The 25,083-nt window shown below is 38.7% G+C and overlaps 2 protein-coding genes and 3 non-coding genes across 5 annotated transcripts; all 5 read right to left on the bottom strand.

Annotated features, from left to right (window-relative positions):
* Positions 1–6,966: 6,966 nt before the first annotated feature.
* Positions 6,967–11,989, bottom strand: rps8a (ribosomal protein S8a). Its single transcript, XM_042429783.1, has 6 exons — positions 11,900–11,989; positions 10,390–10,496; positions 10,010–10,109; positions 9,575–9,750; positions 8,886–9,015; positions 6,967–7,124 (listed from the first exon to the last, which is right to left on the bottom strand). Exons 1-6 carry the CDS (start codon positions 11,901–11,903, stop codon positions 7,015–7,017), a joined length of 627 nt encoding a protein of 208 aa, XP_042285717.1. The 5' UTR covers positions 11,904–11,989; the 3' UTR covers positions 6,967–7,014.
* On the bottom strand, positions 9,164–9,232 carry LOC121909504. Its single transcript, XR_006099462.1, has one exon. It is a non-coding gene; the product is annotated as a small nucleolar RNA SNORD38 (small nucleolar RNA).
* Positions 9,875–9,943, bottom strand: LOC121909505. Its single transcript, XR_006099463.1, has one exon. It is a non-coding gene; the product is annotated as a small nucleolar RNA SNORD38 (small nucleolar RNA).
* On the bottom strand, positions 10,232–10,340 carry LOC121909506. Its single transcript, XR_006099464.1, has one exon. It is a non-coding gene; the product is annotated as a small nucleolar RNA SNORD46 (small nucleolar RNA).
* Positions 11,990–14,157: 2,168 nt separating the features above from the next.
* Positions 14,158–24,383, bottom strand: hectd3 (HECT domain containing 3). Its single transcript, XM_042428669.1, has 20 exons — positions 24,277–24,383; positions 23,461–23,925; positions 21,996–22,249; positions 21,751–21,886; positions 20,387–20,508; positions 19,945–20,058; positions 19,572–19,654; positions 19,300–19,465; positions 18,903–18,984; positions 18,040–18,222; positions 17,895–17,947; positions 17,637–17,805; positions 17,268–17,381; positions 17,081–17,170; positions 16,778–16,984; positions 16,498–16,627; positions 15,023–15,097; positions 14,735–14,816; positions 14,516–14,587; positions 14,158–14,383 (listed from the first exon to the last, which is right to left on the bottom strand). The coding sequence occupies exons 2-20, from the start codon at positions 23,812–23,814 to the stop codon at positions 14,299–14,301; spliced, it is 2,571 nt and encodes an 856-aa protein (XP_042284603.1). The 5' UTR covers positions 23,815–23,925; positions 24,277–24,383; the 3' UTR covers positions 14,158–14,298.
* Between the last annotated feature and the right edge of the window lie 700 nt (positions 24,384–25,083).

The raw sequence follows: 25,083 nt of genomic DNA on the forward strand, positions 1-25,083 counted from the left end.
AGTAAAGTAAAATTTTTCACCTTTCTAACAATGTCAACAAAAACTGGAAATGTATAAACTTCGTAAAAGTTGAATTCATGGCAGAGCTGTTTATTCGATTACATTAGATTGATAAAGTGCTCGGTGAGTGTATATACACTGAAATGTATTTTGGTCTGCAATCAATAACGAGACAGTTAGGTTGTATACAAACATATATGTCCACATACATTAAAAGACAGTTACTCAAAGAACACAGTTGGACACAACATAATGGGCCTGATGCACTAATATGTGCGTAGAAATTTTCTTACAAAATAAGTGCGCACGCAGAATTACCGTCGGATTCATGACACGTGCGCAGCGACCAATTTAGTTCTTACCACCGTGTGTATGTTAGTGAATCAGAATCAGGCGCGTGCCAGCTATCGGTAATTAGCATCCTACCAAACCTCCATTACTTTATATAAAGAAAGCTCTGTTGTAGCGGTGCGGTAACAGAGAGGACCGTGATGGTAAAAATATAGAAAAACTTTACTGCTCAGAAGTAGAAGCCAGAAAAGGCAGATTTGGCTGGTGAATATGTCATTGGCACAACCGCTTGGAGCCTGATTGTAAATCCTGTATACAGTCTGCATACCTGTTGCACCACTACGTCCGTTGTTACATCCGTAACTATATAAAAAGTTGTTAAATGTGTAAATCTGTGGAATTGATCTAAATAAATCTCTACTGCTGCACCAGGTGCGCATCTTGTTTCATCTCTGTCCACAACAGGTCGTGACGTAGTGAAAGCAGACCCCCTTCTCTGTGCCACTACTCAGATATATAAGCTATTGTCATCTAATTTTAATAAATTAATAATTTCATTACATTTATGATGATGATTTATGGATCACAACTTCTTAGCTATTAATTTTATAATTAGTAAATTAATTGTGTATTATTAGCAGTTTCACACTTTGAAATGTTGTATACTTAGACCCAATCATTTTTTGAATAATTGTGGTTCCAATATACTGTTAACATTGAATAAATATTGACTACATCACTTTTAAGACCGTGGGATGTTTATGATTTGTGTGTACACATGGTCTAAGGCAGTTCTAAATTTGTTTACAGAGTAAGAACAAATTCAGGTAAGTACATATTGATGAATCCCGGATTTGTGCTTAATCCGTGCGTATGCACGTTTTAACTACAGATTTGAGTGTACAGACACAAATCAGACTCCTACAGTCTGAAAAGGTGTAGGCTGAAGCTACAGCTTAACACATCCTATTTGACATCAAGAGGTAACATCAAACAACAAATAACAATTTACATATCCTGCTATGTCAATGTTCATCCATTTTCATATTTGTTAAGTACATTATTTTAAACATTTTCTACGTTTTCTACTGCCGATTTTTTACATCGGTCCTCACAATTAGTTGTTCAAACATGCAAATTCCTCTAAAATCATATTTACTTTCTCACATTTTAAACAAAATTGCATTATTGTTACAAACTTACAATGTTATATGGTTTTAATTTTTTAAAAAACAACAACAACTTAAAGTCCCCCTCCACTCAAAAATGTTTTTCTTCTTCTTCTTACAGTTGAATGTTTGAGCTTCACTGTGCAGAATAATATATGTACAGAGTTTGACTGTTGAATCATTTTTAAAGAGGGAGAAAGAGAGGATGTAATTTTAACAATTTTAATTTTTAAAAAACTTAAATAACTTTTTTTGTGGAAAAATCATATCAGACACACATTATTATTCAAAGTCGAGTATTTTATATACATCTTAAAACACATCTAGAAGGGATCTTTAAATAAAAACACACCCAATGGCCCCGCCCATCCGATATTAAGCCCCGCCCACCCCGTTCTAAGGGCCCGCCCCTTCTGGAACAGCTTTTGCTGTTTTGTGATGTCACAGAGTTCCATTCTCCCAACAGTCCATTAACTGAGGATCTTTGTACAGACCAGTTACTCTGCACTCATCACTGAGGACGGAAACCAGTCGTTCTGTACGATCTATTAGATTGTGTTGCTGATTCTTAACTTGAACAGACTCCATCTGACAGACATGCCCTTCTTTCATCTCGCCTTCTTTTTGGGTAATTTCGTCACTAAGACGGTGAGGGCTTTAGTGGACCCTCATCCCCCAGCACCCTCTCGTTTCAACAAGCCAAAACCCGCCAGACATAAACATGAGTTGGAGGCTCCATTGCCAGTACAGCAGCCTGAGGCCAGTTTGAGAGATTGTCACTGGCCATCCACATCGCAGACTCCTCCCGGCGCTGCCAGTGTCCCACCAGTTACCAGTGAGGAAACACAGCAGCGGCAAAGACTTGGTGAGAATGTCACGATGTTCGCGCTCCTTCTGAGGCCTCATAGACGCCAGTCCCCAAAAAGACGTCAAAGGCCTTGCCTTGTTCGTCAGCTGGGAATGTGGTGTAATAGAAACATTATGGAAAACACATATGTTTTAGGAGGAGCTAGCAGTTTTGGGCTTGTTGGTCTCCCTTATATCCAAGCAACAATGTCTGGCGGTAGTTTTTGGACAGAAGAAGCAGTTTCTGCTGTTTCTCGCATAACACGAGCAGGAATTGTAGCTGCTGCTCCAGCTGCATATTCCATTGCACAGAGAGGGATCGTTACTGCTACTCCCAAGGCACAAAATGCTGCATGCTCCATGACAAGAGTCAGGACTGCAGCTGTTATTTCTGTAGTGCCACATGGTATGAAGGGCATTAAGCAGACATTTCGGTTGAGTTGCATACTACTGATAGGGATCTGCCTTGTGTGCTTCCTCTTTATCGCGTTCATTCGCCGTGCGATCTGCAAAGGACTCACTGTGCTGACTGCCAGGGGCGATGCTACACTCATATTCGAGGACATCGTCAGATATCACAATCTTGGCAGCGAACAGCGAGATGCTGAGCAGTGAAGATGACGGTTAAATGGGCCTACCCACTGAGGTCAGGTCCCACAATTCACTCAGGGCCTCGGTCTCATTGAAGTGCCAGGTACAGTACCCTACCTGGCACTTCAATGAGATCTTTCATGGGGATCCCTAACTGCTTATTGGGCTCCAACCTCATCTAGCAAAAAGGGGGGCAGCAGGGAAGTGCAGGGTTAGCAGGCCAGTGTTTGGCATTGTTTTTTCCCCGGGTGCTCCAGTTTCTCCCAGAATCATGCAGCAAACTGGTCATTAGCAAGTAAATATTGAATAACCAAAACACTTGAAGCAAGGATTTTATTTGAAATTGCCAATTTCAGACTGTACAGTTGAGGCACTTATTTCAAGTCATCTTAAATACAATGTATTTAACCAGGACTCCTCTATGCAGGTAGACAAGGCAGGTAGCCCAATAGATAATGTACGAGGCCCTTATCAATTGAGGTGATATTTTGCTTTAGTGATGCATATCCCCTAAACAAATTTGCAATCAATCAAATTACAGCAAACCTGTTTCAATGAGGACCTTTGGGACCCGCCAGTTACCAGTTTTTAACTTCAAGGTTATATGATACACAAAAAAATTATCTGCTACAACAACAAAAGACGACACCAGCTATGATAAATTCCATTTAAATTTCCAGAAAAACTTCATAAGAAAACGTTTTTATGAGTGTTCAAATGAGAAATATTCTCTTACAACAGATGTTTTAACATTCAAGGTGACTTTCACTCTAATTTTCAAAACTTTAAAATTACCTGAAATTTGATGTGGTCTTAGTCGAGGTCACGTTCAACAGATTTCCAATTAAATTTCCTGCAAACCTCATGAGAGAAAAGGTCTTTGTGAGCATTCAAATGTGAAGAAATATTCAGTCTTTCTGACTTTCCCTTTATTTTTTCAAAAACTTTATACTAAAATTACTTTAAATTTTATATGGTCTTAGTCAAGGTCACTATTCAGTTGAATTTTTTTGCAAACCTAGTAAGGAAACATTTTTAAAAGAATTCAAACTTGAAGGAATTATCTCTTAGTTTTTGACTAATGAGGTGACTTTCCCTTTAATTGTCTCCACAACTGTACAGTAAACTGATTTCATATTTCATAAAGTCTTATTCAGGGTCACATTAAACATGATTCAACTGACATTTTCAGCAAACCTCTAAAGGAAAAGTTTTTATTAGCATCCAAATATAGAGGAAGATTCTCTCTAATAATAGATAATTTGACTTTTTGAGTGACTTTCCCTTTAATTTCCTCCAAAACTACAGTAAAATGACTTCTCTAATCTTTGATTTTGATTTGATTTGATTTTTCATCTTTCACATGATCCGATATTTCGGATCATTTGAACATTTATTGAAATGAAACCATGTGAGAAGTTTATAACCTACAACCTAATGTTTTAAATTCTAGCAGAGTAATTGTAAGTGTGAGCTCAGAAACACTGCAGAGTACTACCATGGATGTTAAGATCTTATTATACATCCATTGGTATTATGCTCTGTATCAGCTGGGCACATAGTGTTAGTTAGCACTTTAACATTTAGTCTACAAAGCAGCTTCCGATTCAGCGTTAAGGGGAAAGTTAAGGGAAACATAAATATTGATATTTAGCGGCTGATTCTGTTTTTTCACCACTTACACTTATGAAAACGTGTTAGACATCATAGCAAAAAGACTTAACACTGTTTAGACCCACTTTCATATTTGTGAAACCTTTCGTTTGTTTATTAAAACACAAAAAAGGCGATTTCACTGTATTTTCCCATCCAAACCACTATACTTAGACTTGTCAAACCTGGACTAGATTAACAAAGAGACTCAAGAGACTCATTAAAATGTGGTCTGGATGGGAAAAATACAGTGAAATCGCCCTTTTATCAGTTGAGTCGTGGTAGCTAACCACATGTTGGTGGAGAAGAGAAGGGGACCAAGAGCTTTTGAACTAAATTACATACCTGAACCTGTAGAAATGGGAGTGTGGTTTATCAAACTGTTGTGTAATTTTTTTCAAGGGGGATGAAATTATTGTCTTGAAAGACTTTTGATGAGAAGATGGAAATAGAGCTTTGGCTGTAACAGACAGTAGAAGCAGTTTATACTTCAAGTGAGACCTGAAACTAGACCATATTTTCATTGTGCTAGTCACAGTGAGGTTCATCAGGTTTTAGATGTTGAAGACACTGAACTACATGAAGCCTGCTCCATCTCAGCCCATACTGGCCCAGTAAGATGGTAAAATTGTGACACCCAATAAATCACTTTGTGAAGCAGTGAAGTGAAGCTCAAACACTCATCTTCGGTTGGGATCATTTAAGATCATGGACCATATGGGCACAACACACACTAAAGGTCTTCAAACTAGATTATGACACAGAGCCCATCCACCTGCACAGGACCACAAGATCAAGTAATACTGCAGGAAACACCTTATTAGTTGGTATTATAATTTAGTGATGCAAATTTGTAAATTCACATTTAACTGATTTAACTAAAAGTTACTGAAATGCAGTTTGTGGATCCCAGTTCAGTTGTTTATCTTCCTACACGCATATTCTTGGCTCTGAGTGTTGATTGAGAGCAACTGACAACTGGAGTTACCTTTAATTTATTTAAATACTCTTCAATACTGTTGATTCTGTTTTAGATTCAGTAATGCAAAGTGAAAACTCTTAAGATAATCTGCTCCTAAACTAGAATTACACACCTCAACATGTTGACAGCTATGAGATGTCTGACAGGTTTTAGACAATGAATACATTACTTCTAAAGTTAATGCTAATAATGTAATTGTACTGAAATGCAGTTTCATTTTAAACTGTCGACATCTATCACATAACTGTTCCATATTCATTAACTGATTAACACGTCCAGGAAAATGGAGAATGTGGTCAACCCCAGAAGGATGGGGTTGGTCCACTTTTAGGAGCTAAATCACTCTTGCTTTTGTTATAGATGAGCGTAATCTGCAGTGGTGTAAAATAACTAAATAGCACTGCTTAAGTAGTTTTGAGGCTCACAGTTTTAGTAGTTTCTGCTACTTTAAACTTCTGAATTTCAGAGAAAAGATGTATTTGTCCAACACTTAAAGGACAGGTTCACAATTTTTCAAGTTTGTCTTAAAACAAGTCAGGAGCCAAAATGAACATTGAAACTGGTTTTTCCTGCTGTAATCATCCTCCTGTTCATACTGACCGTTAGATTCCTTCATAATGTACTTACAATGCAAGTGATGGAGTCCAAAACCCACAGTCCTCCTCCTATGCAAAAATGTGTTTAATATTTTCAAATCAAGTAGATATCTTTCAATGTTACAGTCTTTTTTGTGCCAAAGTCCCTCTTTTTGTTACTATACTTCCAGCGCAGCTCAACAGGGAAACACAAAGAAGGAATATGATGCTAAAAAGACTGTAAATGTGTCAGATATCCACTTGATATGACTAACTCAGACTGCTGAAGCCTCATATAAGCTTCAGATAAACTTTTAAATGCATTTTTGCACAAACTAACTGTGTGGACACACTGGACTTTGGCCTCCATCACTGACATTGAAAGCACATTTTAAGGGGATCTTTTAACAGCCAGTATGAACTGCAGGAATGATTACAGCAAGGAAAACCTCTTTCTGTTCATATGGACACCTGACTTAAGATTTAACATTCACAACCTTCGATCATTTATACGATATGATCTTGTATTGTAGATGAGACCAAAAACAGCTAAATTTAGCTCCAACTCAATATCTTATGTTGATGCAGTTTTATCCATAGTATAATTTACAATGTAGTGTGTATACTACTGTGAAACTATTCTGCTAACAAGTACAATACTTTACATTAAGCTGATATTTCTTACCATGACTGAAGTAAAATATTGAGGAACTTTTACTTGCAATATTGTGGTGCTGCTATTGAGTTAAATATTGTAATACTTCTTCCAACACTGGTGCCCTGACAGGGAAATGTTTATTTCCATTTGTTTGAACTTTCACTGTAGCAATAAAATAAAGAGTAAAGCAGTGACAGCAGATAGTTGTGGGACATTTGGATTTTATTGACGTATCAAACAGCTGTACATCTATTTGCCTTTCTTGGCCTTGATCTTCCTCAGGTAGAACTCGAGCTCCTTGCCCTCGAGGACGTAGCCGTCTGCTCTGCCGCACTGGCCGGGTCTGGAGGCGATGCAAGCTGCAGGAGGAGAGAGGCGAACAGGATTAGAGAAGGTGGATAAAAACTGTCTCGAATAAACAAGAATGCAGTCAAATAATCTCGGAGCGTCATGTCAGCTTGAGTTACAGAACCGTACAATTAAACATCGTCACAATCTCCATGAAGATGAATAATTTAAGAACTCAATCTTGAGTAGAGGAAAAAGGAAAGTTGGCAGGATTTTTTAGGTTCTATAAGTCAGAATTTTCAGTTTAAGTCTCTTAATGTGACCAAGACAGTAGACAAAGCTTCAGATATGGATGTTGCTGCAAAGACGCTACAAATCCTTCAACCCGGCAGCACAGAACATCTAGTCACCACAGTTTCAAGGTTAGAACCAAGATTAGTGTCACCAATTCAGTATCTGGTCATGGTCACAATCTTCTCCTCTGTTCCTGAGTTATGACGTTGAATAACAGCCAGAAAAGTGTTTTTGCAGAACATTATGAAGTAAGTGAAGTTTGACCTTTGACCTTTTGGATATTAAAAAAAAGATCAATTCCTGATTTTATCCTGTTAGATATTTTGGTGAAACTTAATTAGCATGATTTTTTAGTTATCGCCAAAAACGTGTTTTGTGAGGTCAGGGACTGACTACCAAATTCTAACCAGTTCATCCTTTAGTCCATGTGGACATTTGTGCCAAATTGCGCTTCATGTTCATGAGAATGGGACAAACAGATGGACAACCTGAACATAGTAAGTTTCCAGTAAAACCAGTCTCATCTCATGGCCACTGAGCAGATGACTGCTTTGGTTGTAATTAAAAAAAGGGTTCAGTGCTGCTATCTCGCTTTCCAAATTTCAATACCCAGGAGCAACAAATTTATCCTACAGGAATGTCAAATTTACTTCAAAGTATCAATGACAAGTGGAAATTTGCATTTAAAAACAAATTAGAAGTTGTAGGTTTTACACTACTACTTATTTATCAAAAAAAGAAAAGGATGATTTGCATGAGACTAAAATACTGTTTGCCAGGTTAAACACTAAAAAATAACCTAAGTATCCAAGTTAATATAAGACTAGAGCTGCAACAATTAGTCAATGGAAAATCAGCAACTATTTTGATAAGTGAATAATGGCTTAAGTCATTTTTAAAAGTCTAGATGAAACAGCATTTTCAGAGTATTTAGCTTTCATATTGTGATGCATTTCTGAGTGAAACAGGACAGACAAGTGGACGTAACATTGGGAGGAATTTGATTTGAACCTTGAAAAGTAGGCGTTTCATGATGAATGAACTTTATTTTATAGGGGGGGGAAAATGATTGGATTTTGATATAAGAATACAAAGAAATTAATTTGAATCTATTTTTTGACATATATTCTTTAATGGGTGCACAATAAGACTGGAGATGTGATGTAAAAGGATTAAAAAGGTATTTTTCATTTAATCTTGACATATTAAACTAAATATCTTTGGATTTTAGATTTTTGAATAGAGAGGGGGAAAAAAAGACATTTGAAGAGACCATTTAATAGACCAAATGATTATCAATTAATCTACAGATTTTCTCAAAGAAAATAATCATTTGCAATCCTTTTTAAGATGCATGTAACCGATGCTTGCATGTCTTTTGCCTGAAGCACTGAGATGGATTAGAAAATGACTTGACAGTAAAAGTAAAAAGTTTTTAAAGCAGCGGTCCACTGATGCTGTTAGTAATTAAACGTCATTCTGAACTCAGCCATAACGTAGAGCTACGACAGCAAAACACTGCACATGTTGGGACTCACCGAGCAGTTTTCCCTGCTGGAACTGCTCCTCCAGGAGGGGGCTGATCTTGGCTGTCTTTTTACGCTCATCGTACTTCTTCTGGGTCCTCTTTGACCTCTTCTTGTTCAGAACCTCTTCCTCCTCAGGAGTCTACAGCAGAAGAAGGAACAAGTCTCATTAGACAGACATAAAAACACTTGTTAGAAGAGTAAACAAGCTAATATTGGGGGAGGGTATATATTTATTCTTATTTAAGTGTATTTAACACTGAAACACGTGTCAGTATAGGCAACTTGTCTTTCTCAGAGTCTTAATTATCATCACTTCCATTCAGTAGCAGAACTGGACAAAGTTATCTTCATGGAAAGACGTGCACCAAACCAGACACTTAGCAAAAATCATCATTTATCATCTTGTGCTCATTGTGCTGAGAAAAGGGTCATATTTAAATCAAAGACCATTCTTAAAACCCTCAGCCAAAGTCTAATTTTACTGAAAAAAACTTGACCTGCTTGACCTTTATCCACATTATATCTCAAGACCAGCATCCTCTAATGTATGCACTCGAGCATTTTAAACCTGACAGCTATCATTGCAGCATCGTAGTATCTGTGCAAACACACTGCCAAAACAGAAATTTATGTGCCACTATAATATTTAACACCATTTTATAAGATTTTAGATGAAACATTAGTATTTTCCAGCATACCAGCTTGGCTCCCTTCTTGCGTCCCAGAGGAGTGGCGTAGTGGGCCTCATACCACTGCCTGTATGGAAGGCTGTCGACGAGGACGATGCAGTTCTTCACCAAGGTCTTGGTTCTGACCAGCTCGTTGTTGGAGGCATTGTAGACCACATCAATGATCCTGGTCTTGCGTGTGCAGCCTGTGTACACAAAATCAAGCATAAATTAGAAAAAGAAGATCTCACTTCTGATCCGCTAACTACCACCACATTGATGAAATGCATCATTAACATTTCCAAACATAGTCAGTGTGGCTAACAGGTCTTTCTCAGAGTCGTATATAGCATCACTTTCATTCAGTAGCAGAACTGGACAAAGTTATCCTCACTGAAAGATGTGCACCACATGAAAGGACTCAAGTGTCCCATGAAATTTAAGAGCTTTTTCATAGAAACTTACACTCAGAGCCCCAAGAGAAGTTACCAACGTCCAACCTCAGAGCACGGTACTTCTTGTTGCCACCGCGGACCCTCACCGTGTGGATACGACGAGGTCCGATCTAAAGAAACAGGCATTTTGTATTAGTGCTGTGATTATTAATGTATCTGATTCAGGTCACTCATGCTACAAACTGTAGACTGATAAGGAAAAATAAAGATCAGTTCTATTAACATGCATTAAAGCGTGTCAGTGTAACTATGACAAGTCCTAACATTGGTAGGTCCAAAGCTTTGAACCAAAACAGCTCAAAAAAAGACCTACCTAAGGTCAAGTTTTCATCACCCACGCCACATCACATTGAACCCAGTTTCAGCAGGTAGCGAGTGATTTACATTTACCTTTGTGTTTGCAGGTGGGCGCCCAAGCTCATACTTTCTCTTCTTGTGGTAGGGCTTGCGTTTACCGCCGGTCTTGCGGCGTTTATGCCAGTTGTCCCTTGAGATACCTGGAAAAAGTGAAACAGGGAAAAAAGTTAGACTAATGGACACATCGCAGGATATTAACAAGTGAATTTCTTTGCTTGAGCAATCAGTTCTCCAAGGTAGGTTGTCCGCATGATTTATTTGGATTCCGCTTAAAAAGCTTCATCATGTCACTCAAGCAAGAGTTCCCTTCATGGCTTAACACAGCTGTATGTTGGAAAATGTTAAACTACTCCAATAAACCGATTTATACTTAAATTTCATTATAAAACCAAAAGCATCAATTTGCTACAGGTCCCTAATGTCCACTTTAACTGGGTAAAGAACATGATGCACTTTTGTGCTTTTAACCCTGATCTCAACTATCCCAACGATGACCATGTGACAATATCAAGACGATCACAGCAGACTAATTTTTACAGCCATTAACATCAGAAAAATCACCTTTTCTAGCCAGTATGAACCTCAATTGTTCAAGATACAATTGTAATACCTTACTAATAAAAACAGAAGCAGCAATACTGTAATTACTTTTCCAATGAAGATCTGAAGAAATGTTCCCTCAACTTCTCACATGGCTTCATTTCAATAAAAATTCAAATGATCCAATATATCACAAAAAACGATTAAAGACTTAATTCGAATAATCCGTTAAAAGCCATTTCGACATCTTGACATCAGAAAAATCACTTTTTGTCCAGCCAACACAAAACTCAGTTGTTAAAATACAGTTTCAATACCTTACTAATGGATAAACGCACCAATCTGGGCATTTTGTGCTTTTAATCCTCGTCTACCCAAACGGTGTACATGTGACAATGTGAAAGACTAGCATAGAATGATGGCCACCTTCTTAGCCATTTGGAGATCTTAACATTATTCTATCACCTTTTCTAGCCAGTATGCACGTTTAGGGGCTAATATATAATTTTAATAGCTTGCTTTCAGTCACAACTTCAAGGTAAATTGAGCAAAATTCACTCAAAAACCTGTGAAGTGTTTCCGTGCAGCAGCATGACATGACCACGGCCAAGCTACTGCTAATGCTAGCAGACGCTCCTACAACTGTTCAAACAAGCATGAAAATAGTCTCGAAAACGTGTGAAATGTTCAGCACACAGCGATGCATCTTTCTATAAACTCCTAAAGCCTCACAAACGACTGAAACGTTCAGTTTTCAAGCACACTTAAGCATCAGCGGCTAACTACGCGGCCAACGAAGGAAGCCATCTTGGAGCATTTCAGACATCCATCGGAAATTTACTTGATTAAAATAAAATCAACTGGCTGCAGACACCAAAGTTAAAGCTTCATCTATTTAGTGGACATTTAGATTCAATATAGCAAACCATGATTGGAATAATCCTTCTTTAAAACATCAGATGGACACGGATTCTCCCTCCGACCCGAGCATGAAAACACGTACCCATTCTCAGGCGCCGGCTAGAAAGAGGAACCGCAGAGGCTCATGGGGAGGTTTGAAGCTACGTGTTCTCGCGAGAATTCACGACGCAGCGAACGATATTCTCTTCGGGTGAGGTTTCGTTTTAAATCCTTATAATGACCCGTTTATGTTTCCGTCAGTGGTGAAATAAGTATTCAGACTGCTGTTCACTAATGTTGGCGCTGCTCTTTTGTGAGACTCTTTTAGAACAACGTTTGAATCTATATCAGCCGCCATATTGATGAAAATATTATAGTATTTTTGGAAACGTGCTGTTTGGAATACTAGCATATAACTTAACTAAACTAAATGGTATTACCAGCTATAAATTACAAATATTTTTATCTTATTGGCTAAATTTCATATTCATAACATTTACAGGTATAGCCCATAGACTGTATAAAAGGTATAGCCTAACCCCTTGGTTTTCACAAAGGAAGTCAAACATTGATTCAGTCGATTTTCCTCTAATCGAGGGGCTGTAAAAACTATCTACTACTAACTACTAATACCCGATTTTTTTAACTTAAAAATCTTTATATGAGCTGTCACTCCCCTCAGCTCAGAGTTTGTTTGTTTTTGCTTTTCCTCTCGAACTGTAAGATAAATATTTTGATATTCTGTATATAATGACTTTGTGGAAGAGGTAATAACTTTTTATGTCAATGAAGAAGAAGAAGAAGAAGAAGAAAAATGAAGTTTTCAGCTCCTTTACTTAAGTAAAAGTAGAAATACTGTCGTCTAAAATTATTCCACTACAAGTAAAAGAAAAGAAGTATTTTTAGCAAAATGCAGACTGGCTTCTTTTACAGTGTTGTATTATTTCAATATATTATATTGTTTGTTTTTATCACTAACAAATACATCTAAAAGCATTTTAATTTTGTAGTTCATCAATGTGGAGACAATTTTAGATACTTTTGGTAGATTAATAATAGTACTGCATCATATTATATGAGTGTATCATATGTTTTTATAATAATAATAATGATAATAATGATAAGACTTGCAGGCAAGTATAACTTTGACTCCACTACATTTCAGAGGTAAATATTGTACTTTCTACTCCACTACATTTATTTGACAGCTTTAGTTACTTTTCAGATGAAGATTTGACACAATGGATAATTTAACAAGCTTTTCAAATACAACACATTGTTAAAGATGAAACCAGTGGTTTCCAACCTTTTTGGCTTTTGACGTCTTACAAAAAGCAGTGTGTAGTTGGGGTCACATTTCAGATGTCTATGAGTTGTTAACAGCTCCACCAAATAGTGATTTTTCCCTCTAAACTTCTCACATGCTTTCATTTCAATAAAAGTTCAAATGATCCAATATTTCACCAAAAATCAAAGATTAGAGAAAAAGTCCAAAAACTGAAAACAGATTTGTGTATCAGAACTTTGTTTTTTCTTCTTTTCTCTCCCATTAATCATCTCACGACCCCTCAGATTTATCTGGTGACCCTTTGGCAGGGCCAGACACTTAGGTTGGGAACCACTGGACCACTGCTAATACTTATGTACTTTTACTAGTAGGAAGTAGGATTTTTCATGCAGGACTTTTACTTGTAATGGAGTATTTTTACATTGCTGTATTGGTACTTCTCCCTACGTACTTAAAGGATCTGAACACTTCTTACACAACTGTACATATATATATATATTTTTTTTTTAAATCCTGAAAGAGTAACTAAATAGTTGTGGTAAGAAGTATACTTTCTAAGAGAATGAATGAACTTTCACTGAATTTTATCCTCATTTACTACTTTAATATTACTTTATCATATTTATCTGTTGTTAACGAGATGGTTTAATTAAGATTCCTCAGTTTGAGTCACTTGCAAGATCTTGTAAGACTGCTCAGTATTTTGTTTTATTAGAAATCTGGTTTAATATGCTGAATGTGAATGAACACTCGACTAAAAATAAACATTTGTTTTGTGTATTATTGCTCTGTGTGTGAATTTGATGTTTATGAAATGGTTAGACTGCTACTCCTAGAACCTCCAGAAGTACATCTGATACGATAACACACAATGTTTCTGCTCAGTTATCATGCACAATGAGCTCCAAAAACGCTAGTTTTTTCCATAATACTTCCTGTTTGATTTGTAGAGCAAATAAAGAAACTTTGCCAAATGACAGACATCGTCTTACAGTGACATCCACAACCCTGCCGTAACTTTGTTTAATGATTCATTCAACAAAAACCAGACGTCATGAATAAAAACCCAGAAGTCATTTACATATAGTTCTTTATTATATACAGCTGTGAGTTATTGGCATTTCTGTAGATATGGTGATGAACTTGGCAAGATTTCTCCATTCAGAGGTGACTTGTAAAGTGTGCAGAGGTCATTCAGTGAAGCAGCAGAGAGATCACTCTTCCCAGGGGCTCATGTCTGTATCGATGGCCACGCAGTTGTAAGCAGCGTAACGCAGCTTCTCCTCACAAACTTTAGCACTGCAGGACAGAAAATAAACAAGAGTAAAGGACACGATATGACGCCATCACTGTAACATTAACTTCAATGTAAGAAAATAAGTTATCGTCTCAGCTATAGATAAATACATGCGTATGATTCTGCATATATACCTTGGATAGTTGGGTAAATAAAGAGTACTGGAGCATGTGGAGGATTGTGGAAGTGCGTCTGTTGTTTCAGAGCTACACCAGGAGATAGACAACATTTTAAAATAGTGAAATGAACAGCAAAATGTTCCGTTTTATGTCTTCTAAATCAGATATTTCACCATCAATAGCAAACGGTAATTTTTCTGTAATCATTTCTTTTATGGATGCATTTGCACTCACCCTTGTTTGTCAGGAAAGACGTAGATAGGTGCAGGAAGACGACTTCTGCCGGTTACAAACCTCAGAAACCTGCTACGATCCTCTGAAATCAGGAAATCAAAAGTCATTCTTTGTCACCCAGAACGCATCACAAATGTTTATATCTCACATCTCATAAATGCAAAGGTGTTGACTAAGTATCAACAGACACAGCAAGACAGACGGATACAATATGTGTTGTTCATGGGACATGCTGTAAAAGACATTCAACTAAGTGGACGTGTGCTGTAAAATGTTGCGTTAACTGACCGTTGGTGAAGTTGGTCAGTGCTTCCCACAGGTACTGCACTCTAACGTCACTTTGTTCCAGGTCCTCATAGCGAGCTGGTGGAGAGATCGAAACATTAATGATGCTGAGTCCTTAATACAGTATTTAACTGACGACCTGCAATCAAGTTTCTACTGGGGATTTACCTCACTAGCAGACTAATATCTTAGTAGTTTCTTAAAACAACAGTCAGGTGTCCATATGAACAGTGAAAGAGTTTTCTCTCGCTGTATTCATTCCTCCTGTTCATACTGACTATTAAAAATAGTCAGTTTATCTGAAGCTTATATGAGGCTTCAGCAGTCTGAGTTAGTCATATTAAGTGGATATCTGACACATTTACAGTCTTTTTAGCGTCAAATTCCCTCTTTGTGTTTCCCTGTTGAGCTGTGGTGGAAGTATAGTAACAAAAAGAGGGACTTTGGCACTAAAAAGACTGTAATGTTGAAAGATATCTACTTGATTTGACTCATTTGGACGCTGAAGCTTCATATTAGCTTCAGATAAACTTTTAAATACATTTTTGCATAGACGACAACTTGTAAATTATGGCAAGAAAAACCTACTCCCATGTTCATTTGGGCACTTGCCTGTTGTTTTAAGACAGACCTGAAAAATTGTGAACCCGTCCTTTAAGAAGGTAATTCTGGTTTATTTCAACTTTGGTCTTTTTGACTTTACTTTGGTTTTACTTCCAAATAAAAGTGGTTTAGATAATCTGATTAATTTGTTAACATCCTTTTCGATCATTGTAGTGATGTCACTGTGTTCTCTGATCTCACACAATTATAATCTTATTGTAACTGATGGAAACAAAAAAAACAGCAAAACTAAGACTGAAGTTGTAATAAATTGGAGTAAAAGTTTTGCAGGAAAAGCTTAAAATTTTGGGGAAAATCATTATTTTTCTTGCTTAGACTTTGATAAGAAGATTGATAGAACGCCTACATCTGTACGGTAAACATGAAGCCACCACCAGCAGCCGGTTAGCTTAGCATAAAGACTGGAAACAGCTAGCCTGGCACATAGCCCCTTAAAAATGAAGAACGGCCAAATGTTGTCTTTACACTTTGGTTTTTGTATGAATTAAACAAACATGTACAACATATAACGTGTTAATTAGTGAGGAGAATTTAGAATTTACTTTGACCAGGCTAGTTGTTTGGATTCCAGTCTTTATGCTAAGCTAAGCTAACCTGCTGCTAGCTGTAGCTTCATATTTACTATACAGACATGAAGAAGGTATTTTCATCTAACTCTCAGCAGGGAAAACAAATGAACTGATGTGTGTATTTCCTAAAATGTCAAACTATTCCTTTAATTCATCCCCTGCTGGTGATATTTCATGTACATTGTGTGCAAAACACAAACATAACATCATCTCTTCAGCTACTGCAGGAAAAATGTGTGCTTATTGTCAAAGAGGCTTAGCTAAAACTCAAAGCTGGACACTCACTAAGTCGCTTCAGGGCTTCCACAGTGATCTCAGGGTCTCCACAAACTTTCTTTTCCACTTCCTGCCAGGTGAGCAGGTCCAGCACCGCCTGAGGAACCACCTTCAGCAGCCCTGCCTGTATGGCTGCAATCTGTAACAAACAACAGATGGATTATGTTGAAGAATTAATGCAACTGGAGAAAAAAAAAAAAAAAAAACAGAAATCCAACCCACACTAGACGTGAGGACGAATGTACAGGTGAGAAAAGAGAAAAATTATGTAACACTATTGAAGCCCCACCTGCTGCTTGCCCTCCTCCAACCGAGCCTTCTGCACCAGGCGGATGAACTCCCTGCGGTCCTCGTAGCGGACGGCAACATTACTGCCGCCGGGGATGAGCTCCACCATCTGTCCGTCGCTCAGCAGGGTGGTGTACACCAGCTCCTCGCCAAACCTGAACTCATACGTCTCTTGGTCCATGTTCTCCATGGCGTCTAGCAGGTTTACCTGACAACACATCCACATTTACCTTGAAGCAATGACGTGTGCAGGAGATTATTCTTTTTATAATATTTCCACTTGTATTGTATCGTATGTCCTCACCAGCACAGAGTCTACAGCAGGGAAATCTTTGCTCCAGCTGACGGCCTCCCCGGTCAGCTGCTTCCACACCAGCCCAGGAAGAGCCAAGACCTGCAGGATGGGACCCAGAAACTCAAGTCATCTATTCTTACTTAATCTATTCTTACTTCATACTGCCTGCAGTAGGTGGATAGTAGGGATCACTCACCAGGAAATCTTTTCCTCTGAGAGCGGCTCCCATGAGCTGACCGATCCATTCATACTTGTGGAACTCTTTACAGGACGGGTTGGGGACGTAGTAATCTCTGGCCTCTAACGCACCCTAAGAAACCAGCGATAGATAGTTTAAGAAAAGAAGACAACCACTGGATCCCAGTAAAACTTCTGCACATGTAAACACAGCGAGAGTTAAAGGTGATTTTAATTATTTTACATAGTTGTTTTTTTGTTTTTTATTAAGACAGAAGTTACAACAGAAAAAAACGTTCCCCGAGATATTATTAATCCATATCAATCAAATTAATTCTAACCCTGATTGTGTGAAGGTAAAGGCAGACAACAGCAGGTGAGTAATTACCTGGTTGGACGTTCGGGAGAAGAATGGCAGCGGCATGGGACACTCGGCTGAGCTGGGGCAAAGCTCCTCAGACATGTCCGCCAGGCTGTCCCGAAATCCACCGCCCTGGTCAATGATTCCCTCTGCAATGAACTTACACTCCCACCACTGGTCGTAGCGAGCAGGCCACCTGACAAACCCAGAGGAGAGATTTAAGAGTTACTTCTCTAGACTCTAATGCCCTTTGGTGACAGCCATAGTCAGGAAAATATATCATACCTGTAATCCAAAGTCTTCTCAAATTTGTCAGATGGCTTTAGACCTTCATACACCTGCAAAGGGAGAAATAAAAACCATAAAGACGACACTGAAGTTAAGTAAATCTCTCGTTTCCTCCTTTAAGTCAGTCAGCGAGTGTGATTACCTGATTGAACACAGCGTTCTTGCAGCTGGGGTCCAGGGTGGGGTTGTCTCTGTGCTCCATCGCCAGCCGTCTGTTGATGTAGAGGCGGGGCATGAAGTTTGGTTTACTGGTCTCCGAGTCCTTCAGGCACTGAGTGATGAGGGCCGAGCGGCGCTTGGAGAGCAGCAGGAACTGCTTTATGCTCTAGAGGGCGCCAAAGAACACACAAGTGAAATACATGAATGGATTGTTATTATCAGTGCTGCGTTGTAAGTTACTGATACTGTTTATTGGCATGAAAAGCCTCTTCATGTATCAGCTAATATGTGTGGGAAGATAGCAAATATACAAATTCATTTTATCCGTTTTATCCATTATTTTTATCCAGACAATGGGTTGTTTTAAATAATCTTAAATTGTCTTCAGGATGTAATATTTTATTTAACTATATTTGAAATTTCATTCATGATTTAAACTGCAGTGTTTTCACTCAGACATTGTGATGTTTTTCTGAGACATACAGTATGTTTTTGTGTTATCTGTTTTATGTTGTTTCTACTCATCGCTGTCAGCCAGGACACTCTTGAAAAAGAGGTTTTTAATCTCAGTGAGGTTTTTTCTGATTAAATTAAGGTTAAATTTTAAAAAATGAAATTAAAAAAAATCTCAAAAACAAATATAATTATTGAATTTATACAGATTAACAGAAGAAAAACGTCATTATTTTATAAAAAGTTTAAAATAAAGACTTCATTGAACATTTCTTAGTATTTCAAACTCAATCCCTTTTAATATCTTTATCATGAATCTAAAATCACTGTAAATAACAGCTTCTTGTGGCTTATTGCCACACTGTATTTTCTAAAAGCTACTTGATGACTCACTTTGATCTGGTTGAAGGTTCCCAGGCTGTAGTCCCAGGCAGGCACCAAGTGTGGGAGCACGCTGTCCAGGAGACAGATGAACCTGCCAGAAGTGAGACAGAAGAAATTAACCATCACAAACTCTGAGGCATTATGGTTAAAATTATTTATAGTATATATTTATGGTATAAATTATTTTGTAATATTTGAGTGTTGCCTCTGCCTCTTTATTTCTGTGATTTAGTTTGGTTGTTAGACAAATGGCTGCTTGATTAGAAACTAACTCTCATTAAATTAAACAAATGTAGTGAATCATTTTCTGTCTCACATGCAAAGAATACATTAATGGAAAATATTCATCTCCCTGATATCTCCTGTGACTGTGAGATCTCTGGCAGTATGATGTACATTGGTGTACCTCTGGATGACCAGCGCTCTGCGGTACAGGACGTCAGGCAGGGTGCCCTGCAGACGAGGGTAGCGCACCAAGTTTGAAGACTGGAAAACATCAGCGTTCAGACCGAGGTCTCGTTCACATGACGACTTGATCTTCAATCCTCGGATCCGGACATCTATCCCCTCATCTGCAAAAGCACAGGAGAGAGAAAAACACAGTTTAAAGTCTATGATATCACAGCAGACGCTTGGGCAGGCAAGGAAACTATCTGAGTAAATATACAAACCACTTACCTCTACATTCCTCAATTCGGATCTCGATGACAGGCAGGTGAGATGTCATATCTTCCAGCACACATACTTCTCCAATCAGGTTGCTGCAGACAAAACAGAGCAGAGATGGTTCTAAACAAACTGTAGTCAGACTGAAATAAATTCTTGGTGTTGACTGTGGGCAAAGTCAGACGTGCTTCACAATAACAAGTAAAACTGAAAACAGTCAGACATTTTATTCATTCATGAGGAAATAATAGATTTATCAGCCGTGCACATTATACCTGCCCGAATTATCATCTGCATCGTCTAAACTGTCATCTGAAGCTCATTTCTGTCAAACCCTCAGAGTTTTTATGAACTTTATGGCAAAAACATTTTTAAAAAAGCTCACTCGTCGATGGTGACGTCACTCAGCTTCTTCAGGTTGTCTCCCTCTCCTCCAAACACGGTGACTCTCTTGGGCATGTAGTTGTCGTCTGTCGAGTCCACTGTCAATATCAGCTTACTAGAAAGCAAGGAGAGACACGTTAAAAGGCGATAAGAGCATTTCTACATTTCCAAATTTGTGTGTGAAGGAGAAGCTAAACAAGAGTGACATTCAACACGTGTCATAGTGATTCCAGTCAGTACACACATTACACAACAAAACCCCCAAGCACCCTCTCACACTCTACTGAAAGCAAAATTAGCCAAATAAAAGTTAATAACATACAAAGATGACATTCACGCATGGCCTTAGATTGTAATTAATGAAGGTTTACACGGCTGCTGTAATTCATTCCCTGTTTCTTTTTGTCAGTCTATTCATCATGTAAGCTGGAGAAGCTCCTTACTTGACCACAGTGCCTCTCTTCATGTGCAGGCGGATCCAGTGCTGTCCCTGCATGCCGTCGCTCTCCCAGTAAGTTTCTGTGTCGCCATCCGTCAAACAGCTCGCCCCTCCACTGGGATCCTCCTATCAGCAAATAAAATAAAATACTTTTCAATAACAGATTTGTGTGTTTGTAATTACATTTTCTGACACTGGAACATAACAGCTCAAATTAAAGTAAAGGTTCACAATTTTTCAAGTCTGTCATAAAACAACAGTCAGGTGCCAAAATGAACATTGACAGATGTTTTTCTTGTTTTCCTCCTGTTCATACTGGCCGTTAGAAGATCCCTTCATGATGCACTTACAATGTAAGTGATGGAGGACAAAATCCACAGTCCTCCTTCTGTGCAAAAATGTATTTAAAAGTTTATATGAAGCTTCGGCCATTCAATCAATCAATTAGTCAATTCAAGTAAATATCTTTCAATGTTACAGTCTTTTTAGTGTCAGTGTGCAGTGTTCATTTGGGCATCTGACTAAATGTTTTAAGACAAACCTGTGAATCCATCCGTTAACCTGCATTAACTGATTATTTGGCCACTTGGGGGCAGCAGAAACAAGTGAACAAAACATTGACATATTCTCACCTTTTAAGCTGATATGTTGAACTTGTTAGCAAACAGTTGCTTATTTCCACATCCAGCAGTTACGGAACAACATTATCATTCATTTGGAGTCGTGTTTCTGTCCACCTGGTTAATTTAAGTCCAATATTCTCTCTCCTTAAGCTCTGTTTTTGCTCTCTACCAACTACTGAGGGAAATATCTGACTTTTTAGCTGCTAAATGCTCCACTATGTTCACCAGCTAGTTGCCAACTGTGTCTGTTTGCTGTTTGCTGCTGAGCAGGTAGTGCACAGGGGGTTTTTAGAGCTTTGTCTCTGAAAACAGCCACCTGCTGCAGCTGAAAACGAGCGCTGAGAGTGAACCCAAACAGTAAAGTTGCAGCCGGGCAGCTAAACAATGAGCTGACACTCATGATAAAGCTCCGTAAAGCCGAGGGGAGCTGCAGAGTCGATAATTCTCTGTAGGTTCATCACTATAAGCGACACCTCTGACATTACGCACTGTCATTTAAAACAAAGTTATAATAAACAAAATATAGACTAAAGACTGACTACTGTATGTGTTGTTCCAGTCAAATCTATAATATCTACAGGGTGAGAGAGCAGAGTGAACAGACTGAATGCTTGCTCGGTGGTAATACTCACAGCTTTATTCTGATAGTTAGACATCTAGACTTTATACATCAGAGAAACAGCACATATACAAATACTTGAGTGGCACAGTACTGTTTGAAAATAAAGTTCTGTATGTTACTCACCGAACACGAAGAAACATCAATGCTGGTCACACACTGCTTCACACTTCCCAGATTCTCGTCCTCTTTCCCTATGTGGTCATAGAAGTAGTGAACCAGGTCCTCGTCGCATTCGTACGCCCAGGTGGGAGGAACATACCTTTAGATTTTGAGAGAGATTTATTTTGCTTGTTATCAATCTGCTGCTGTAAAAAAACAATACATCCCAGAAAGTCTTGAGACTCTTATTTGACGTCAAACAGACTCACCGTAGCTTCTGGACGGCAGCGTCATCACACTCAGCTATTTTGGGTTTGGAGCCGATGTACAGCGCATTCTGCACGTCCACCACCTGCTCCCACCTGTTGCAGGGTTTGTGGTCGTAGCCGAAGAGCTGCTGCTGTCTGCTCACAGTCTCTGGTGACTCCACCGGCACCAGCCTGTCGCCTCCTTCTGTGTGCTTACACACCAGGATCCAGCCCTCCTCCAACTCCTGGCCTGCACGGTGCTCCTCCAGCTGCTCCTGCACACAGACAGTTTTCCCACCATATTTTAAATCATTGAAACTGAATAGAGAAGAACTAAAATCATGTGCAATGTAAGATTATTTCATAATAATTTGATATCTGTTAAGGCATCTTTACAGTTAAGTATATTCCCCAATATTTCTGAAATTATTTTAAGATAAATCTGAATTATGGGATTTCCACACTTAAATTACACTTCAACTACAAAACTTTTCCATAAGTTCATGTCACATTTTCATGACTGTATTAGTGTAAAAGCAACCTGTATGTTATGCTACTGTGTAATACTGAAAATTTAGTAGTAGTATTTAGTATAGCACCTTTCACAGAAATGAAATTCACAAAGTGAAAAGACAGCAGGGATATACAGTACTGTGCAAATGTTTTAGGCACTAAAAGTAAAGTGAGGATGCTTTCAAAAATAATGACATGAATACATGAAATCAATATGCACACAGAATATAATGAAAGTTATAGTGGGCTCAAACAAAACCAAACTGCTGATGAAGGCAGGAGAGCTGTTCTGTGTTCATGTTGTCCTCTGCCTCTTTGTACATTTGATTTATTGATTGGGACAGTGTGCAGTTTTAAACATTAAAGATGCACTGCACCGGAGTTAGCTCGAAGCTTATTTGCATCCGTAGTCCCCCACAATCAAAAAATACAACAGCACAACAACAAACAGTACAAAACAGAAAAAACACACAGAACACACCATACAAAATACAGAACTACACACAACAGCACATCACATACACCCACAATGTCAATTAGAAATTAATAATGTAAACTTGTCAAATTAAAATTGTCTCAGGGGGCTTTACAATCTGTACTGCAATACAATATCCTCTGTCCTTAGACTCTTGACTCGTATAAGGAAAAATGGAGGAAACCTCAGGAAGAGCAACAGAGGAGGGACGGTCAGACATGCAGGATAACAAACTTATAATGGATTTATAATATATATGAAGACTGTGATGAAGAGGACGCCAAGCAGCTTTCAGGTGCCACCAGAATCACATCTCTAGTTGCTGCAGATTGCAGTTTTGCACCGATCAATCACCTCCCTGATGATACTGCATAATGGACAAGAATCTAAACATCTAAAGAGCCTAAAACGTTTGCACAGTGCTGTATATGATCTCTGTTTACAGTAGACAAAGATCACTGAGCATTAAGATGATGTGACTGCAGTAACGATTCTTACCTTATTGATTTTGACCCAGAGGCCCTGGCTGTTACAGTACTCTTCCCCGGTTGTCCGGATACAAGTCCCTTTCTTTGGTTCAATGTTGTACTTGCATGACTTCTTGCTGTGTTGCGTCTGATGAGGACTTTCAAACACGGACACGAGGGTCTTCCCGACCGTGGAGCCTCCTGCAGAAGCCCCGGATGATGCAGAAGAGGTGGAGGATGAATCCTTGCAGATCTTATAGCAGACTTCTCTCGGGACGTAACACAGACATTCCGGCACCGACTCGCTCCTCCTGAAACACTCAATACACCTGTTCAGGAACCGGATCCTGCCGAGAAGCAGGTGAGGATTGTCACCCAGAGACATGATGATAATGATGATGATGATGGAGGTGGAGGTGGTGGAGGTGACAGTCAGCCGCACAGCAGCAGGGGGGCGTCAGCTGACATAACACCACCGTCCTGTCCTTTTGTTTTCCTGTCAAACAAACACAACAAAAACGAATGTTCTCTGTGAACCGACGCTTCAATCAAAAGCCAAATCCTATTCAGCGATTGATTTCCTCTCTAGCCTTCCTTCCTCTGGTATGTTGGTAGTCTAAAGGGTAAAAAAAAAGCTCTAATCAACCACCTGGCAGAGAGATAAAAGCTCCTTCTCAGCGATAAGAGTGAGTGAGCTAGCATTAGCAAGCAAGCTAGGTGTTGTTAATTTAGTGCATCCTGAGGCGTTTGCGATAACTACGTTAACAAAACAACTGTACCAACGTTAGTAAGAAGTTTAAGGATGTTAAAGTAGAGTAATGTCCAAAAACAGGAACACTTTACATACCTTTGCTGCCGACAAGTAGTTTTTGGTTTGTTACAGTTGTCTAACGGTGTAGATTTCTGACAACGCGGAAGCGCAAAAAGACAGTTTTGACCTTTTCGGCTTTCCGTCGTTTGTACTAGAAATAGTTCTTCTTCTTCTCCTTCCTGATTTTTAGTAGCGGTAAGCATCCAAAATGTCGCGTTACCGCCATCTACTGGTTTTAAACTAAAATCGCCACTGACTAAATAATAAGAACTCCTTCCCACTCATTTCCCACTCTGCTATAAATTCTCTATTTTTCAGGTGTTTGAGACAACAGCTGCTGCACCTTTTCCAGAAACTCCCACAACACCCAGAAATTTCTTTGCTGCATTTACAATTATTCTGCATTAAAAATTTTCTCAGATTTTCTTTCTACTCCAGCAGTACAGTAAGTTACCAAGGCCAAAAGGCCAAAAACTTCACCTGATCCTTACAAAAGAAAAACTCGGCATGCTTCCTCACTGATTTGTCCTCCTTAGCTTATTGTCTCATAATCATCATAACATTTCTTACCTACTTCCTCATACTTAGGTCTCTTCTTAGATCTAACCCTGATTATTTCTGCCTCCCTTACTCTCTTTGGACAGTCAGCCTCCTATGCTGCATGACTCCCTTTGCAAAGAAGACACTCTGGATCTTTCTCACAGTCTCCTTCACAATCATTCTCCCCACATTTACCACATGTGACAAAATCACTCCAACATACAAAGAAACTATGACCAAATTTCCAACAATTCTTACACAAAGCAAAGGTTTGGGAACATACTGCCTTACTGGGTACGACAC

This window comes from Thunnus maccoyii, chromosome 12, assembly GCF_910596095.1.
Source record: "Thunnus maccoyii chromosome 12, fThuMac1.1, whole genome shotgun sequence".
Lineage (NCBI taxonomy): Eukaryota > Metazoa > Chordata > Actinopteri > Scombriformes > Scombridae > Thunnus > Thunnus maccoyii.

What these genes read in the sequence shown, in the direction of transcription:
- rps8a (XM_042429783.1), bottom strand. An exon ending in CTTCTCTTGGGGCTCTGAGT is followed by an intron (nt 9,751 to 10,009) that starts GTAAGTTTCTAT and finishes TTGTGTACACAG; the next exon opens with GCTGCACACGCAAGACCAGG. An exon ending in GCAAGAAGGGAGCCAAGCTG is followed by an intron (nt 9,016 to 9,574) that starts GTATGCTGGAAA and finishes CTTCTGCTGTAG; the next exon opens with ACTCCTGAGGAGGAAGAGGT.
- hectd3 (XM_042428669.1), bottom strand. Translation starts at nt 23,814, where the DNA reads ATGTCTCTGGGTGACAATCCTCACCTGCTTCTCGGCAGGATCCGGTTC. An exon ending in TCTGGGTCAAAATCAATAAG is followed by an intron (nt 22,250 to 23,460) that starts GTAAGAATCGTT and finishes GTCTGTGTGCAG; the next exon opens with GAGCAGCTGGAGGAGCACCG. An exon ending in CCGAATTGAGGAATGTAGAG is followed by an intron (nt 19,466 to 19,571) that starts GTAAGTGGTTTG and finishes GTGCTTTTGCAG; the next exon opens with ATGAGGGGATAGATGTCCGG.